Consider the following 17,284-nt stretch of genomic DNA (forward strand, 5'->3'; position numbering starts at 1 on the left):
GTAAGATGTAAAATCCTTCCACCACATCAAGAAAGTCCCCTAGTAACAAGCGTGGCATATGGATGAGATAAATAATAAAGCTTAGAATGTGGAAACCCTGAAAGGGACCCTAATTTCATAGTAATTCTCCAATTTCAAGTCATTTTTGTTCAGCTGTGCTCTCATGGTGGGGAGGAGGGACGGGGTTCACTTACAGATGACCAGCCTTCATCTAGGCTTTGTTTTCAGTGAATTAGCCAAATAGAAGCCACCTGAATTCCCGACATGGAGAACAGTCAAAGAGTAAACCCTTGAACACCCAGACCACCTGGCTGGTTTTGTGGGAGCAGCGCGTACCTGGAGAGCAGTCAGCAACGTCGCCCTTGTAGCCGGTTTCCTCCTCGAGTTCCCGAAGAGCAGCTGCTTCTGGGCTTTCGTTGTCGTCGATGAGACCTGCAAGCCCCAGGCACGTGAGAGCGGTACAGGGAACCCCCTGCTGCTGAGCTACGTGCCAAGAACCAAGAGGTCTGGGAAAAACGGGTGTGCAGATAAAACTGACTCAGGTTCTGATCCACTACAGAAAAACTAAAGGTAGAAGAACACTCCGGGCAGATTTAGTAGGTTCTGCTTCTCACGTTTGGCCCTAGATGCTTCTGTGAGCACCTCGGCATCAACGCTACCGTACAGCGCGACCTCCTGCACCGGCGGATTCAGCTAGGTGCGGGCCGGTGGGAAGTCTGGACGAGTCACGTCACCACAGCGCAGGCATGGGGACAGTGTTAACCCATCTTGCTCTTCTCCCTCAGAGCCACATGGAGGCCCTGTAGGGAATCACCAGTGTAAACATCTCCTGGGCAGGAGATGGGAAAGGACGGAAGCAAAGGCCGGGGGTTGGCGTGGGGTGGGGGTGGGGGAAGATGCAGGTACCACTAGTTCACTGTGAGGAGGACAGCAGCGTAGCAAGTCCTTTTTTTCTGAAAGGAATTTTTAAAACGCTAAGAAAAAGTGAACATGGGTTAGTTAATTACTTTTTTTCTTTTTTAAACTAAAATGGCATATTTGTCCTATTTTTGGCTGCACTGGGTCTTCATTGCAGCGCTGAGCTTTCTCTACTTGCAGCAACTGGGGGCCGACTCTAGTTGTGGTGCGAGGGCTTCTCATTGCAGTGGCTTCTCTTGTTGCCAGCTCCCGGGCTCTAGAGCGCAGACTTCAGAAGAGGTGGTGCATGGGCTTAGCTGCTCCACCGCACGTGGGATCTTCCTGGACCAGGGCTTAAAGCCCTGTCCCCTGCACTGGCAGGCGGATCCTTAACCAGTGGGCCACCACGGAAAGTCCCTCAATTACTTTTAAAGTTATTTCTTCAGTGAAATGGCAAGGAAATGAGCAAGAAAATAAACCTGTTACTTAATGTGTTATTATGAGATGGACTGAAAATATAGAACTTAAACCACTAACAAGAAATGAGACCTCCTCTCTTCACACAGATACAACCCAATGAAGTCCTAGACTATGTACTGTATTCAATTCTAGATACCTTCTGTAATGACTGAAAAAATATTTGAGTTGAAATTAAGATAATTTCCTTGGCCTGCTTAGGTATGGGAGTATCACGGTGTCTTTTACATTCAGTTTTTAAAGAGCTGGGAGCAGTTACTGCGTAAATTTGCCAGAGGCAGATTGAGAGTGATGGAAAATGAAATACTTTTGACAAATTAAGGAAAAGCAATGACTCAGAACAGGCGAGAAAGAATGTTGCTAAGAAGAGGGCAGGTGGCCTGGAAAAGTGAGCTATGACACCTCCATGGATTTGCGGATCACTGGGGTGTGGCCTGGAGGCACTTCAGTGCACGAGTGGTTTTGTTTTACTTGAAACCACATGGACAGATGAAAAGCTGTTAAATATTTAAACACCACTGTCCTCGGGCTCTGCCTGGGCTTAGTCCCACTGTCCCCCAGGGGTGATTCTCCCCTCAGTGTTGTTACTCACCCGCAGGGAATTCTAGGCAGTAGCCCCCCATCGGGGGTCGGAACTGCTTCACCAGAATGATGCATTCGTAGTGAAGGGTTCTCTGCAACACAGGGATGACTGCCACACCTGCCAGCAGGAAATAAAACCAGGGAAACCCCAGTGGGAGATCAGCAACGCCAGTTATTTTTGTTTCGAGTACTCTAACTGAAAGCCCACCTTTTAAGAAACACCGCAGCTGAAGTCTTTCTTGTATTTGCCATTAGTAATAGGAAGTTAATTTAAGCTATAATACTGGCAGTTAACTTTGGAAGTTATTAAGAAAAACAAGGAAAAAATAATGACACTTCCATGTTGTTTAATTTTCTTTTTTATAAAATAAAACTTTATTTTATAAAATAAAAGATTTTTATCGTCACGATTTCTTTAAAATGAAATCACAACTAGAAGTAAACATTTAGCCCAGGGTCCAGGACAAAATTTCCATCTCCATGAACCTCTGTGGAGACCATTTCTCACCCAGCTGCAGCCAGGTGGCCACTTAAGTTACATAGACCTGTGCTCTTAGATTTCCTTTAAGCAATAGAGAGAGTAAGTTCCATTGTTCATAGTCTATGTTAGCTACACTGAGCTTTATTGTCTTAGGATAAAAGAAAGGCCTTTTCTCCCAAGTTATTTGGCCTTCACACAAAACCCAACCCAAAGGCCACTGGATTCTGCAGAACACAACTGCTCAGGAGGACCACTCAGCTCCTCTCTTTCCCAGCATGAAAACAGCAGCTGCAGCACTCTGTCTGCTTCTAGGAAAACTAGAGCACAGAACAAAGTGCAAAAGTAAAAGGGAAAAACGAGAAAGACCTATTGCCCAACTTCCCCTAGACCAGAGGTGGTTTTCGGGACTGTTTCTGGGATGTTTGTTGCCAAAGCATTCATGCCTGGAAGGGAAGATGGACTGAATGAATAGTCTTTTCCTAATTCATTGCCTCATTTCCTCAAAGCAAGTGGTCACTACTATAAAGCACATAGTAGTGCCAAGTAAGATTTCCAAACTAAACGCTCTCACCTAGATGCTCTGTCCAGAACACAAGGGGATTTCTAGAAGTCGTAACAGGTCTAGACACAGCGTGTGGCTTCAAATTACACTGACCTATGTTTGGCTCTGAGTAGGATTACATTTTCCCTTCAGAAACACTGTTCTGAGCCTATGTAACAGGAACCAGAAGTTACTTATAAAGAAAGCTCGATTTAGTTACATCGTGTTGCAAACAGAACACCAGAGTTAAGAATGAAAGATCATATGTGAAGACAGCCCTGCTCTGAAGTCGTGGTTAGAGTAAGAAACCGTCCTACCCCCAGGCTCCCACAGTCATGTGTGGGGACTTGCTTTTGGGAGAGTTCTAACAGGTCTGCACTCATACCGTCAGCCGACTGGCCTTTCCTGGTTGTCCGCTTCACGGTCTCCCACGTTCTGTTCGGGCAGACAAGAAAAGTCGAGAGCATTAGTGCTGAAGAGGAGACTGTTCGTCGGTCTTGTGTGTGTAACCAGCACCTCACAAGTTCGAAGCATGCACACGTGCTGAGGATAACGGCCAAGAACGCCACACGGTAAAGAGCCGTATCGAAAAAGAGCCAACTGGGCTTTCCCATAGCTTCTAAAATTACCCAGGAAATCCACCGCTGACTACATCTAACCCTCTGCCTCTGAGTGGAGGGTCTGCTCTTCACTTGAGCTGTCTTTCCGATCAGCTCGCAAGTCATCTACTTGAAACACTTCGGTTTGGATCACGGATCTGCGGTGAGTAGCACAGCTGGTGATCAAGCTTTGAAGGGCACGAAGCAGTCCGTGCAAAACCCGCCCCTGTGCAAATTCCAAAGGACACTCTGCGTCACGTGAACTACTGAGACAGTTCTGTACAGGGGAGATTTTAACACCAGTGACCCTGAACATTCAATTTACTATTTACTGTTTGAGGGATTAATCCTCTTAGGTGAGTGCTCTGCCTTTGCATTTGTGAGATACCATCTAAGAGGAAAACGTTCCCCAGAAGAACAAGTGGGGTGAGGGGTTCCTGGCCCCCTCTTACGGCCTTATTCCTGACTAGTATTTGTCTCAGGGAATCTGGTACTGACAACCCAGTTACTGGCACAATCATGCTGTTTAAAGGAGGTTAGGGAATTTCTTCCTCACTCTCAACCCTTTGATAGAGAAAAGCAGTGGTTAGAGATGAGGGTAAGGAAGCAAACAATTCTGGATTTAAAAGGAGGAAGACATCTGAGTGGACCCAGGGGGAGAAAGGTGTCCACATCGGATGTCGGTCTGAGAGTGAGTATAAGAGCTGCTCCTCAGAGTAACCCTCATGCCTTTTATCCACTTGTCCTTAAGGCTTGGACCTTGCCACGTTTCTATGAAAAAATGTCAGATATTTAATTCAGTTTAAAAAAAAAAAACTTTCTGTAAACTAGATCTTTTAGTATTGTACCCAAGTTCTAAAGGGCAAATATGTCAAAATGAACGTGTGACAATCAACAGGACCACCATGACAGCTCACAGCTGCCAACATTCCTGTTAGTAGCAAGAAGCCAACCAACAAGCCATTCTGATCAGTGATACAGATCGCAAGTGACAACACCTGTTGGCCCAGTCCTCTTTGCGGCCTCTTAGGGTTAGTCCTAAAGACTGAAGAAGATAGCTGGAGAAGCACTGAAGGTCCCATCCCAAATACACTAGGAACAAGGGAAGCAGAGAGAGGAGCATCATTACAGTGGTTAGGATGAAGTAAATGAGCAGTATGGAGCCACAAAATAGATATGTATTTGTAAGAAATCCTACAATGAGAACGTCCCTGAGAGCTCCAGTCATCTCCGAGAGACTCGGAGAGCAGAGCTGTCCACCTAATTGAGTCAGAAACTCCGTGTCTCCACTTGGTCACTAGGTGACCCCACAGTCACGACCTCCTAGTGACTGTTTTCTCACCTGTAAAACCAGGGAACTCAGGGTACGTTGTCTTAAAAATCTCTGGTAGCTTTAGAATTCTGATTCTGGTTGACTCGTCGTTTAGTTGCTAGGTTGTATCAGACTCTTTTGTGACCCTCTGGACTCTAGCCCGCCAGGCTCCTCTGTCCATGGGATTCTCCAGGCAAGAATACTGGAGTCGGCTGCCGTTTCCTTCTCTAGGGGTTCTTCCTGACTCTGGAATCGAACCCACGTCTCCTGCATTGGCAGGCAGATTCTTTACCAGAGCCACCTGGGAAGCCCTCCGGTTGAGTTACTGTTTTTAATGTTTGTTATCGGGAAGCCTGTTTCACTTTCTTCCCCCTAGGCAGCCAACTCCAAGAGGTAAGCAGGTCACCAGAGAGTGAGCTCGGCTCTGTCCTGAATGCCGATACAGGGACACAAAATCAATGTCTCTCCCCAGATCAATTCTGTACCCTCGTCCATGAATGAGAGTGGGACAAAGAATTCTCTAGCTGCAGTTTTGTTTTGTACATGCAGTGTTTTATAAATGTATAAATCACAGCCTGCTCTAAGTGCTCTGAAGCCTGACAATCAGGTATGAGATGTTAGTGTCTCACACGAGAGCTTCTGGAGGCCACAGGGAGCCCTGTGTATGGACGGATGGGGAGGAATGTGCTGTCAATAGGCTCACAGTGTGGAGTCTGGAGACCCCAGAGCCCACTCCCTGCTGCTGGAGGAGACTCTCCAGAGGTTGAAACTGAATTGTGAGTATTTGGAAATAGGTCCCATGTGATTCCGAGGCACGTCCCTGATGAAGTGAGGATGGGGAGGGTGACAGTCGACACGTACCCTTCACACTGGCCAGTGTCAAGGGCTCTATTTTGTGTCATAAGCTTAACTTGACAGGAAAGAGAACCCAACTGATCCAGGCTGGCTGGGCTCTAAGCTCTGGCTACGTTTTCACAAGTGTAAGCGCACTGGCCCTGTCACCGAGGCTTGGACTTCCTGGCGTCTCTGTGGCCTAGACCTACCCAGCCAGCTCACTGCTCTGTGGATGGGGCGAGCTGCCATCAGCTTTCTCACTTTGGGTTGGACCATGCTATGGACATCTTAATGTTCCCCACAGCTCTCCAACACTGGACCTTGTTACTATTTTTTGATACTTTAGTACATATAGTCAAAAGTTGTTAAAATCACTGGCAAGTCCATGTACTTTAACACTGATGAGAGATGTATTTATTACCTTACGAAGAAACTCTATACTTTTATTTGATCACTTAGAAAACAGTTTTTATATTAATGAATTTATATCATATAACCTGGATACTAAATTTAGCAAAGTTTTCCTACTTTCTCATTCTCCTTTTTCTATTTCACTAAGTAAATGTTTATTTTAACACATTTTTCCTGATAGTTATTTAAAAATCGATATTAAAAAAATGCTGAATAGGAAAGTTGGAAAAAAGACTAGTCACATAGCTGCCATTATTATTTTGCTACAGTTTTCCTTCTAGCCTTTTCTTACACATTATTTGGCAGAGTTTAAAAAGCATTAGAGAAAAAGCATATATCCAATCTCCTATTTTCTTATCAGCTTATGAACTTTTCTCATACTATCAGGTGGTCTTCATGATCTGCTTTGGAGATGGTTGTACAGTTTTTTACCAAGTAAATACACTGTAATAATCATTTTTCTCTTTTTAAGATGTTTAGATGCTATTTTTAAGATGTTCAATTTGTTCTTAAAAAAATAATTATGATAGAAATTTTTTCATGCATAGATCTGACTGCAAATAACTTTCTTAGCACAGTATCAAGACACTGCAGGGGCCAGACTCCAGGAACTCCCTCCCCACTCCCACATTTCTTTATGGCAATTGGTATTTGCTTTACAAAACTTTCCCCCCTCAACTTACCTTTCCATGAACAAGTATAAACCTGCACATTTTATCCCAAACCCAACAGTGTTTTCCCTTACATTCTAATTCAGAGATGAAAATACTGGTTTAAGAGGAGGAAATAACCTGTACTGTTATTATTCTGCTTCTTTATCAGCTGAAATTAGGCTTGGCCCAAAAGTTTTAGGTTCACCATAATCTACTTGAGAACGGTACTAAAATAGCTCAACTAGATTCTTTAAGACAGAGCTTACAGTGAGGAAAAGATCAACGTTTGTGCCAAACACTAAATAGAGACCCCAAGAACCCAAATCCTGAGCATTTTTCAAAAAGAAAAAAACAGTTTACCTTGTTTTACCAGTAGGATCTCTGTAAGTTGTTTTTTCAAGTTTGACCCATTTTCCTTCTGAAATTAACTAAAAGGAAATCAGACAGTAAGTTGGGAAACTTTCAAACTGAGCTGTTTTATATTTTTTTATTCTTTCAAATTTTTTGTGGCTCTCAATGATGATCTTTTCCCCCTCAAAATTTGTCTAAGTTTTCAGTTCAAAGTCGTAAAAGCTGTTTTTCTGATGGTGGACCCACTGTTCTGTGGAATTCTGGAGGTAGGACTGAGAACTGAAAAGAGATGAGAACTCACGAATTCTGGGTTGTGGGGAGGTCTGAGGAGGAAGGGGCTTTCTGGGATGCTCCTAACCTTCTCTCCTCCGACCTGGTGCCAGCCACACAGGTGTGTTTCAGGGTGTGAACCCCAGTGGCATCTGATTGCCAACGCCTACACAGCAAAGCCGACTCCAGGGACACCATGGCCAACGAGCACATCCCCCGTAGTGACATGGGTTTAGCACCCAGCCTGAAGGGCACGCAGCATCATTCCACTCAGATGCCGAGGAGGTTAGGTTGCCAGGACTAGCTCACCTACAGACCACACTGCGTGAGTGCAAAGGTTCCCTGTGTACATAAAGCAGCAAGTGGCCTTTTTCTAAGTATTCTATCTTTTACTTGTCGCCAGCAGCAACCTAATAATTATTCAGCAGATCTGTTCACAGACAACACAGAAGTATTTTTAAATCAAAAAGACTTCCAGAAAGATGTCAAGCTCAGAGTTTCAAAGATGAAGGATTTAAAGTTTGTCCTCTGCAATGGTTCCTGCAGGAAGAGACTTTTTAAAAGGTAAACTGGATAACACGCAAGACATATTCAAAACTTAGGTTTTTCTTGTCCTTAAGCATGCATATTGAGGCCACAAATAGTTAACCAATATGTGATATTTAGGACAAAATGTCTATGCCTTAAAATTCATATATGATTTATTCTTCTATCCAGGGAAACTTTCAATGAAAACTGAAATAACAAGGTCCTACTGTATAGCACAGGGAACTATATTCAACATCCTGGGATAAACCACATGAAAGAATATGAAAAATATGTGTGTATACATATATATATATATTTAACTGAATCACTCTGCCATACAGCAGAAATTAACCAATCCTATAAATCAACTATACTTCAATAAAAACGAAATTTAAAAAGTAAAAACTGAGAGTTTTAAAAATCAACAGTTGAAACCCATTTTAAAAACAGCCTCAATTTCACTCATACATATAATGAAGAGACACCACTGCTATCACACAAGAGCAAAGTGTCCCTGAGTCCTTAAAAGGAGCAGGAGATATGTTTAAAAAGTACCTTGAAGAATTAAAAACAATCATTTGAAACTGTAAATTTCTTTTAAACTCAGCTTTATGTGGCAGAGGGGAAGGGAAGTAAAAAGACAATGTATACCTCCTCTGAGATAATAGACTGTTCAGTATTTCGAGAAGAACCTGCTGATTCTTGTTCCATTTTCAAACTAGTTGATCTTTACAGTCCACAGGCAAGAACCTCACGCTGTAAGAGAAAGAGATTGGTTTAGGCTACATTAATTTTTCTGAATTACACATTGTCCACAGGTCACTGGGCAAAGTATTTACTTAAATGGGGGAAAAACCCGGGTCATCAAAGCTGCGTTCCTCTGCTGAAGGTGGGGGAAGAGCTGCCAGCTGCCCCGAGGTGGAGACGGAACAGGAAACGCAAGGCCTCTAGAATAGCCAGGAAAGAACAGAAAGCGGCCCAGTGAGACCAGTCCACAGCCTGCCGTGCCTGAGGTCTTCAGAAAACACTTTCCAAGGAGAAACAGAACAAAGGTTGTACATCATGCCCCATGCCCACCCCTCAACTGCCATCCCTTATCAATTCTTTACAGTGAAACTTTGTATTATGCGGGCTGGCTGCTTCTCTTTCCCATTTATCTCCGTGTTAAATGGACATGCCATTTTAATAACTGAAAACTGCACAGTTCAGTGGCCCATCCAAAGTTTCCACGTGGATCAAAGTCACAGCTGCACATAAGGAGTTAACCAGAAGCACAATCTGTCAGCAGAGAGCCCCGTCCAGGTGGCTGTGGGCCACGACTTCCATTCTCTCTCTCATGCATTCCCTCAATTCCTGTATCCTGAATGTCTGAAAGTCTTTTTTCTACCCCCAAAGTTGATTGATAACTTGGCTGCAGATACAATTAAGGGCTGAAAATCATACTTGGAGACCCTTGCTCAGTGTTTTGCTTCTGAGGAGCAAGCTGGCTGCTGAGAAATCTGGAGTCACTGATCCTGGATCCTCTTCGATGTGACCCCGTGTTCCTCCTCTGGAACCCACAGTTGTTGACGTCCAATGATGCTGATGTGACTTGTAGGGGATTCCAGTGGGTTCTTTCAACCTGGAAAATTCATTCTGTGCTTCCTTTTATTTTTAAATACTCACTTATTTGACTTTGCTGGGTCTCAGTTGTGGCATGTGGGATCTAGTTCCCTAACCACGGATGGAATTGGGGCCGCCTGCATTGGGAGCATGGAGCCTTAACCACTGGACCACCAGAACTCCCCCATTCTGTGCTTCCTTAACTGAGCACTTCACTGATAATCTCCTCCCCTCTGTTCTCTCTTTCAGGAAATAATACTTAGCTGTCGGACTTCCTGAACTGATCCTCTGTCTCAGTAACAAACTAGTAAGCTACATGGATGTTGAGATTTAGAGACCATCAGTCAGCATATTAATTCTATGAATACAGCAAAAGAAAACAGGCAGCTGTTCCTTTGAAAGTAACCCAGATGGTAATTATTAGGTGAACTTTTAACTGGCATTGATTTAGATCAGACAAACAGTTTACATCATTATAGACAATTAAAGTGCCAGGCTGCCTTGGATGAAAACGTATCACAAGTTAGTTACTACTTATCTGCACCTGAGTGCTCCACACCGCGAGGAGAGAACTTTATCCACCGAGATTTTTGTCTTCTCGATTTTCATTTCCTTCTATTTATAACATATATATCAGAGAAGGAAAACTTCCCCCCCTTTTAGTTCTGACACTTAAGAGAAAGTGACTCTCAGGCAACCAAGCAACTCTCTTCAGTGCACAACAGAGTCTGTCTTGGATGGTACAAAACTTTTGGATTAAGTCAAAACATTTACCTCCTCTGAAAGTGACTCTGACCCAAGCTTCTTAAAAGCAGAGAACTGTAGTCCTCAGAGGTACAAGCACCACCAGAAGGGCAGACGGGAAGAGCCAGACAAACTCTAATTTTCTCTATGAAAAGATTCTTAATCTGGATCCCCAGGGAACAAAATGGTCAGTAACACATAATTTAGAAGAGCACAGAGATCCTCCCCTGACCTCCATGTAAGCATCTTTAGGGGCAAAAGGGCATCTAGTTCCTTCGGATTTACACAGAACTTTAAGGTATTTGCATTATCTGCTGAGGTTCCTTATGTTTCTCTTTATAGCTGCCCTCAGATCTTCAGATTGCTGATGAGCTGAAAAACTAAAAAAGCCCTATTCTCATCCACTACTCATCTAACCAAGTTAGCTAGATTCAAGCACAAAACAGTCCCAGTAGAAATAAAAAATCGAAACTTGGTTGGCAAACGCTAAGCTAGAAGCAGTTGTTCCAAACAGACTGTATTTTTAAATGTTTAAGCTAGAATGTAAGAGGTCTAGAAAAACAAAAAACAAGCTCCTGACATAAATTACAAAAAAAGAAAGAAAAAAGTGGCTAACAGGGCTGGGTAATTGCCTGGAATGCAATCAGCCCCAAGGGGAAACAGCTATCTGTGGCAATCTATCGACTGTGTTAAAAACAAAAATGGGATTTAAGAGTGGTTTCAGAAAAACACTCTATACTGCTTGATTCCCAAAATGTCCATGATTATGAAACCACCTCAAAAATATTACTAAAACAAAGAGTATTACTCTCAGCATCGTTTCAGTCAGGGACAGAGGCTGAATGGTGCAGCATGGGGCTGGTCAACACAAACACAGATTTGCAGAAACCAGTCAGCGTTCTATGCTTGGCTGCACCTCAGGCTCCATCACACAGCCAGACAGATTTCCTGAGGGACTCCTGCTATTTCGAGATTTAAAAGTTTAATTCAAATTGTATCCATTTCATTAGCTAGAACTGAAGGTCATCTACATTTCACCAGTAGGTGGATGTTATACAAAACACCCCACAAAAACTCCCTTGTACCACGGACGGACTCCTACGAGTCCACGGGGTCCCAAGGGGTGGGGTATACAGCTGAGCGATGAGGCACACAGTACACCTAATGTTGAGTGTTCTAATTCACAGAGTATGTTTTCACCTACTTTGGTTAAAGAGGTGAAGGTCTATGATGAGACAGATGTATGATTTTCCAGGGCACAAAAAATGAGGGAAAATGCCACAGGATTCTTAGACTCCTGCACAGTGGTCGGCAGCAGTGTCAAACTAGCTCTGTGAACACAGGCAGTTCACAGGTTCAAGTGTATGGCAAGCAGGAAGTGACCACAATTCCTGCCCCAGGGGACCTTACACTGGAGGACACAAATAGCAATAAAGGCAAACGCCTGCCAGAAAGACAATGTGACGCCAGGGTGTTTTAAATGAGGCACAAGTCACATCCATTCGGGAAGCAGGGAAAATAGTAAAGACTTTTTAAAAAGGCGACTGCTAAAAGGTAGTTTGATACTAAGCTATGATTTAGAGACTAGGAAGGCCGGGAAAGCACTCTGAGAGGAAGGATCCACGTGAACCAAAAGCAGAGATACTGACTAGGGGAGGGGTTGACAACTTACAGGAGTTCACCAAGCTCTGTGGCTCTCAACCTTTCCCTCCCCACTCCCTCCCAAGAGAAAGCCAAAAACAATCCCTTGAGTAAGGGACGATGGTAACATTTATAAACACATTTCCAAGGGCTTACACAGATTTGGCTGGATGCCCACCCCTTTCCCCCACATTTGCAGACAAACAAAGCACTCAAAAACCCTAACCGGCAAGTCACAAACTCCGGCAAGTCACAAACTCCCGTTGTTGGGCATGTTCCTCTTGGGGTTGGGAGACAGATAAATGATCACAACAGCTGGATTACCAAGTTAAGCAAGAGTAAGATTCAAGAAGTTAAACTGAGATTCTCAGAAGCCAGACTGTAGAGTATGCGCCCAGGCTCCTCATCATTCAATTATTACCATACCTGAGTCCTTGCAGTTTGCTGAGCTTGCAAAGAGAAGCAAAACTCAGGGCAAGAAATCACACACTGGTTAATCTCCCTTAGTAAATAGCTGAATATTGTAAATACCATCTAGACTCAATCAGCCAGTTTTATAGCTAGAGAAATCAATAAGGCAACTTGAAAGAAATTAAGAGGGAGATAAATTTTTGCAAAAAATTACTTTGTGTTAATAGGTACGTCTAAGATTCCATTCTAAGTTCTTTCAGAATAATTACACAGAAAAACTACTTGATTTATAATGAACAAAGTGTCATTAATGTAGTTACATTTAATATTCTTGGTTATAATTATAAAACTTCAAAATTCTTAGCTTTTTAAAGGATTATATATATGTTGTTGTAGGTCACTAAGTCGTACCTGACTCTCTGCGACCTCATGGACTGCAGCATAAGGACGGCTTCCCTGTCCTTCACTATCTTCTAGAGTTCGCTCAGATTCATAGCCATTGAGTCAGTGATGCTATCTAACCATCTTATCCTCTGCCGCCCTCTTCTTTGGCCCTCAATCTTTCCTAGCATCAGGGTCTCTCCTAATGAGTCAGCTCTTCGCATCAGGTGGCCAAAGTATTGAAACTTCAGCATCAGTCCTTCCAATGAATATTCATGGTTGATCTCCTTGCCATGCAAGGGACCATCAGTACTTTTATATGTGTATATATATACGGGGGGGGGGGGGGTGGCGCTGCATTGCAGGGCAATCAGGGATTCCAATTTGTGCCCCCTGCTGTGGAGTCTTAACCACTGAACCACCAGGGAAGTCCCTGAAGATAAGATTTTGATCAGTACTTTTTTTGTACCATCTATGGTAAAATTTTGGTATCCACCTCAAATGGATTTGCTTCAAGTGAGTTCTTTGCTGACAGTGATTATCCTTACATGATGAAAACTTCCTGTAGTTATTTTGATCATAAAGGAAAGCCACTGAAAGTATCCTTCTTTCTTTTGTTTTTCAGTAGGTGTAGGGGTTGGAATGGGCAGGAAAGGAACTAACCTTTTACTGAAATTATACTACTTGATGATTTTTGATCATTTATCTGGTGATTTACAATCATTACATTTAGTTCTGGTTAAGCAAGAGTGAACTGACTGTACTTACTCTTGGGAAAGTTAATTGGTTATAGTCATATGGCAGTAAGACCAGTGAAGGACCTCTTGTAATAGCCCAGAGAAGAAAGAACATAGGTTTGGACCACAGTGGAGCAGCAGTGAGCAAATAGATTAATTCCTTGCAGACGAGACTTTCTGCTTTTCTGAAAACAGTTTCTGGGGATGCCAAAGCTAATTCTAAGAAGCAGAGGATCTTAGAAGAAATTGGGAGAAAGGGGTGGCACAAGCTCAAATTTGGACACAGAGTTTGAGATGCTGGTAAGATATTCAAGTGGAGAAAACCATCAGGCAGTTGGAAATACTAACCTACAATACTGGTCATGTTATGGATTCAGAGAAGGAAATGTTTTATCATTATTTCATTTGGAATTAGTCAATAACCCTCCCCCCATCACTTTGCCTACTTTGCAACTGAACAACAAAGATGGGTCAGTAAGAAAGTGCAATTTTAAGCAGATATCCAAAATGTGTGCTCTTAGGCAAGGGTGCCTGGGGAAAAGCCCAAGGAAGGTAACTCTAAGAAGCAAGGGGAAGGTCAAAGTTGCCCAGTCGCGCCAGACTCTTCGTGATCCCATGCACTGTAGCCTGCCAGGCTCCTCTGTCCACAGAATACTTCAGGCAAGAATACTGGAGTGGGTAGCCATTACCTTCCCCAGGTGATCTTCCCCATCCAAGGATCAAACCCGAGTCTCCTGTATTGGCAGGCAGATTCTTTACCGTCTGAGTCACCAGGAAACTCCGTAAGAAGTAAGGCTAGGTTTAAAAGGTGTTTCTCAGCAACTCGTCATTTTTCATTCACTTTAGAAATAGAAAGTGAACGTAATTTTAAGTACTCTACATTTTGGTCGCCTTCTGATACTTCCTTGCGTAAGGAAAAGAACACAGATGATAAGGTAATAGGGGAGGAAGAGGAGGAAAAAAGAATGTTATTACAAATTCGATTAGTATTCCTTACGGTCTTATGAATCCAGCACGGTATGGGTACGGATACAATCGGGCTGTGTTTCTGCAAGCTGCTCCGTTTAAGAGGATGGAATAAATAAACTTGACGCTCAAAAGCGACATCTCACTTCACCTCACCTCACCCCTTCTTTCCTCTGTCCTCCAAATTTACCTCCTCTTACCACTTCCGAAGTCTGACTCCCGGGATCACAGAGACAGGGCTCCTTCCCTCTCGTTCATAGCCTTCCCGACGAGGCAAGCGGGGACCGTGACTCCCTCTGCAGATGCCTCCACCGCAGCACTCACACTAACATCTCACTGTGATGTTTGCACTTTCCCGGACCCCTAGGAGCCCAGTTCTTCCACCCCAGTCCCTGGTTTGCCTCTGAACCTGCCCCCCTTCCCCCACTTTCCGCGCCTCGCGGACGCAAACCCGGCCCGCAGCCCGGGACAAGCGCGCGGCTGTCCGCACGCTCCAGGTGTGCTCCCTCCGTCTCCCCGCCAGGAACTCCTGCATGTGATTGGCCCGCGCCCAGTTACCTACTCCCAGGCGTGCGGCGAAGGGATGTGGACTCCTTTAGGAAGGGGGAGGAAAGGAGAAAGCACGGGTCCGAGGAAACGAGGCTCAGGAGGTGCAGCTCTACTGCACGAGTCGCAGCCGCACCTCGCGGCCAAATGAGACGGAGGATGCGCGCTCGGCCCCTCGCGGCACCCGTAGCAGCCCTTGCCAGTGACCTCGCCGCAGAAGATTACCTTCCGGGGCAGAGTCCTCCTCCAGGCGATAAGCGCTGCGTTTCGCTATTTACAACCCTCTTCGGAACTCTTCCAGAATTCCTCTCCCGCGGCCAGAACTTTGTGTGTGTACACTAAAAGCACGCCCAAGGTTCTTTTTCTCTGCCGTGTGTGTGTGTGTGTGTGTGTACACTAAAAGCACGCCCCAAGTTTCTTTTCCTCCGCTCCTTCCTCCTTGCCTCACAGACCGGAAGTGTCCTTAACCAAACCAGCTCGGCGGGCACTTCCGGGACGGGAGAGCAGGGTTCCGGGAAGGTGCAGGGAGGAGAGGGAAAGGCGGCGGCGGCGGCGGCGGCGGCGGCTGGAGAATGAAGAAGGAGCATGTGTTGCACTGTCAGTTCTCCGCGTGGTACCCGCTGTTCAGAAGCCTCACTATCAAGAGGTGAGACTGGGGGTTACGCCGGAGCAGTGGGCAGAAGGGGACTGCAACATCTGGGGCGAATCCCAGCTCCATCAAAAACAAAACAAAACAAAAAACTACAGGCCCGGATGGGAGCGCCAGGGCCAGATTTCGACTTCCCAGTGGTCTTTTAGAGTCGGGAGAGGAACGAAGTCCATCCATGCTTGCCGCGCGTCGTGTTGTGCGTCAGGGAGGGTGCTGGGCAGGTAGAAGGGCGACGTCGTGGCTCAGTGAAGGTCAGAGGCGGGCTGAGGAGCAGGTGAAGCTAGTTCAGGCTTGGGAGTTCACCATTCCTGTCTTTAGAATTGCCAGTGGGGGAAGGTGATCAGCGAACTGGGTAGTCTGGACTTTGCTACTGACTAACCCGCCGGAGAGTGGGGGGTGGGGGCTTAATAGCTTTTGGTCCCTGTCAAATGGGAACAGTGAGACCCAGCCTCAAATTCTATTGTGAAGCTCCAGTATGGTAGTGTTAGTGGAAAGCCTCAGTAGAGTATGCTGATGCGAGGAGCCGACTCCCTGGAAAAAGACCCCGATGCTGGGAAAGAGTGAAGGCAAAAGGAGAAGAGGGCTGCAGAAGATGAGATGGTTGGATAGCATCACTGACTCAATGGCATGAGTTTGAGCAAAGTCCAGGAGACAGTGAAGGACAGGGAGGCCTGGCATGCTGCAGTCCATAGGGTCGCACAGTCAGATACGACTTAGCGACTGAACAACAACGGCAAATGTATTGTTAGGGAAGGAAGCCATCTGGAAGAGGAGTGGAGCAGTATTTGTTTCCTAGTTCTCTGGCCCACAGCAAGGAATCCGTGCCCTGTTTGCAGGGCAAGCAGAGGATTAACTATTTTCATCCTTCACCCGGTCATTCAAGGTAATGTAGGCAAGGCAGCTAGGAGAACATCCCCAAATGTTCAAAAGCAGGTGTGACACCTGGAATGTGATGCAAGGGTAGACTTTCCCGTGCTAAGGTGAGTAACTCAAAGGACTGTGTATCTGTGGGGAGGACTTTCTGTCTTTTGCCCTGTCCCCCTTGGGCCCTAGATTGCTACTAATTAGATAGCAACCGTTCCTTCCTTTTCATTTTGGGTGCAGAGTGTGAATACAGAGAGGGAAACTTCAGATCCTGAGTGTTTGAAAGAGCATAAGAAGGTTATTCATAAGACAGTTCTTTCCCATCCTGTTACTCATACATGGAGTGGGCTCCCAAGTTATCCAGGGTGTGATGGAGGTTAGAGCAGCTCGAAGGAAGATAAGCTTTGCATGTGAAGATGGTTGGAGTAGCTCTAAAACAAGGAAGAGCTTCAACAGCAGCAGTGGACGTTATCTTCCTACAGGATGTAGCAGTCCTCCATTATCTTGCATAATTGAATAGGCTTAGGGTCTGAGATGATGCTAGAGTTATTTATGTCATGTCGGTGTGACAGAAGGTATTTTTGTGAACCGGTCAGGCGTTTTCACACAGAGTTCACTCAGAAGTGCCTTGTATTTTGTGTGCAGACACCTTTTGTCAACTCAAAGAAACTTCTCTTTGCTTCAACTGTGAAGTATAATGGTTAAGAATTGGACTCTAGAGTCAAGACCATCTGTCTGCCTTGGGAATTTTGGTTCCACCAGCATCTTGTGAAAATGACTTAATCTCTGTAAGCCCCATTTGGAAAA

General features: G+C 44.8%; 2 protein-coding genes across 11 annotated transcripts in view; one reads left to right on the forward strand and one right to left on the reverse strand.

The window, feature by feature from the left end:
* Positions 1–15,327, reverse strand: part of NUDT5 (nudix hydrolase 5) — a 21,209-nt gene extending 5,882 nt beyond the window's left edge. For 4 of the 10 annotated variants that reach the window (XM_065920986.1, XM_065920994.1, XM_065920995.1 and 1 more), the window contains exons 1-6: positions 14,981–15,133; positions 8,588–8,692; positions 7,148–7,215; positions 3,364–3,413; positions 1,967–2,074; positions 337–432 (exon numbers count right to left, since the gene is read on the reverse strand). In XM_065920986.1, the coding sequence (XP_065777058.1) occupies positions 337–432; positions 1,967–2,074; positions 3,364–3,413; positions 7,148–7,215; positions 8,588–8,647 (382 nt within the window). In that variant the 5' untranslated portion in view covers positions 8,648–8,692; positions 14,981–15,133. Of the gene's footprint in view, positions 1–336; positions 433–1,966; positions 2,075–3,363; positions 3,414–7,147; positions 7,216–8,587; positions 8,693–8,775; positions 8,884–10,312; positions 10,343–14,608; positions 14,865–14,976; positions 15,134–15,189 lie in introns of those variants that run through there. The other 6 variants (XM_065920990.1, XM_065920991.1, XM_065920987.1 and 3 more) reach the window with 6 other exon arrangements.
* Positions 15,328–15,430: 103 nt separating this feature from the next.
* Positions 15,431–17,284, forward strand: part of CDC123 (cell division cycle 123) — a 42,564-nt gene continuing 40,710 nt past the window's right edge. Inside the window, exon 1 of the mRNA XM_065920985.1 lies at positions 15,431–15,610. Coding sequence (XP_065777057.1) covers positions 15,537–15,610 — 74 coding nt within the window. The 5' untranslated portion in view covers positions 15,431–15,536. The remainder of the gene's footprint in view (positions 15,611–17,284) is intronic.

This window comes from Muntiacus reevesi, chromosome 2, assembly GCF_963930625.1.
Source record: "Muntiacus reevesi chromosome 2, mMunRee1.1, whole genome shotgun sequence".
Lineage (NCBI taxonomy): Eukaryota > Metazoa > Chordata > Mammalia > Artiodactyla > Cervidae > Muntiacus > Muntiacus reevesi.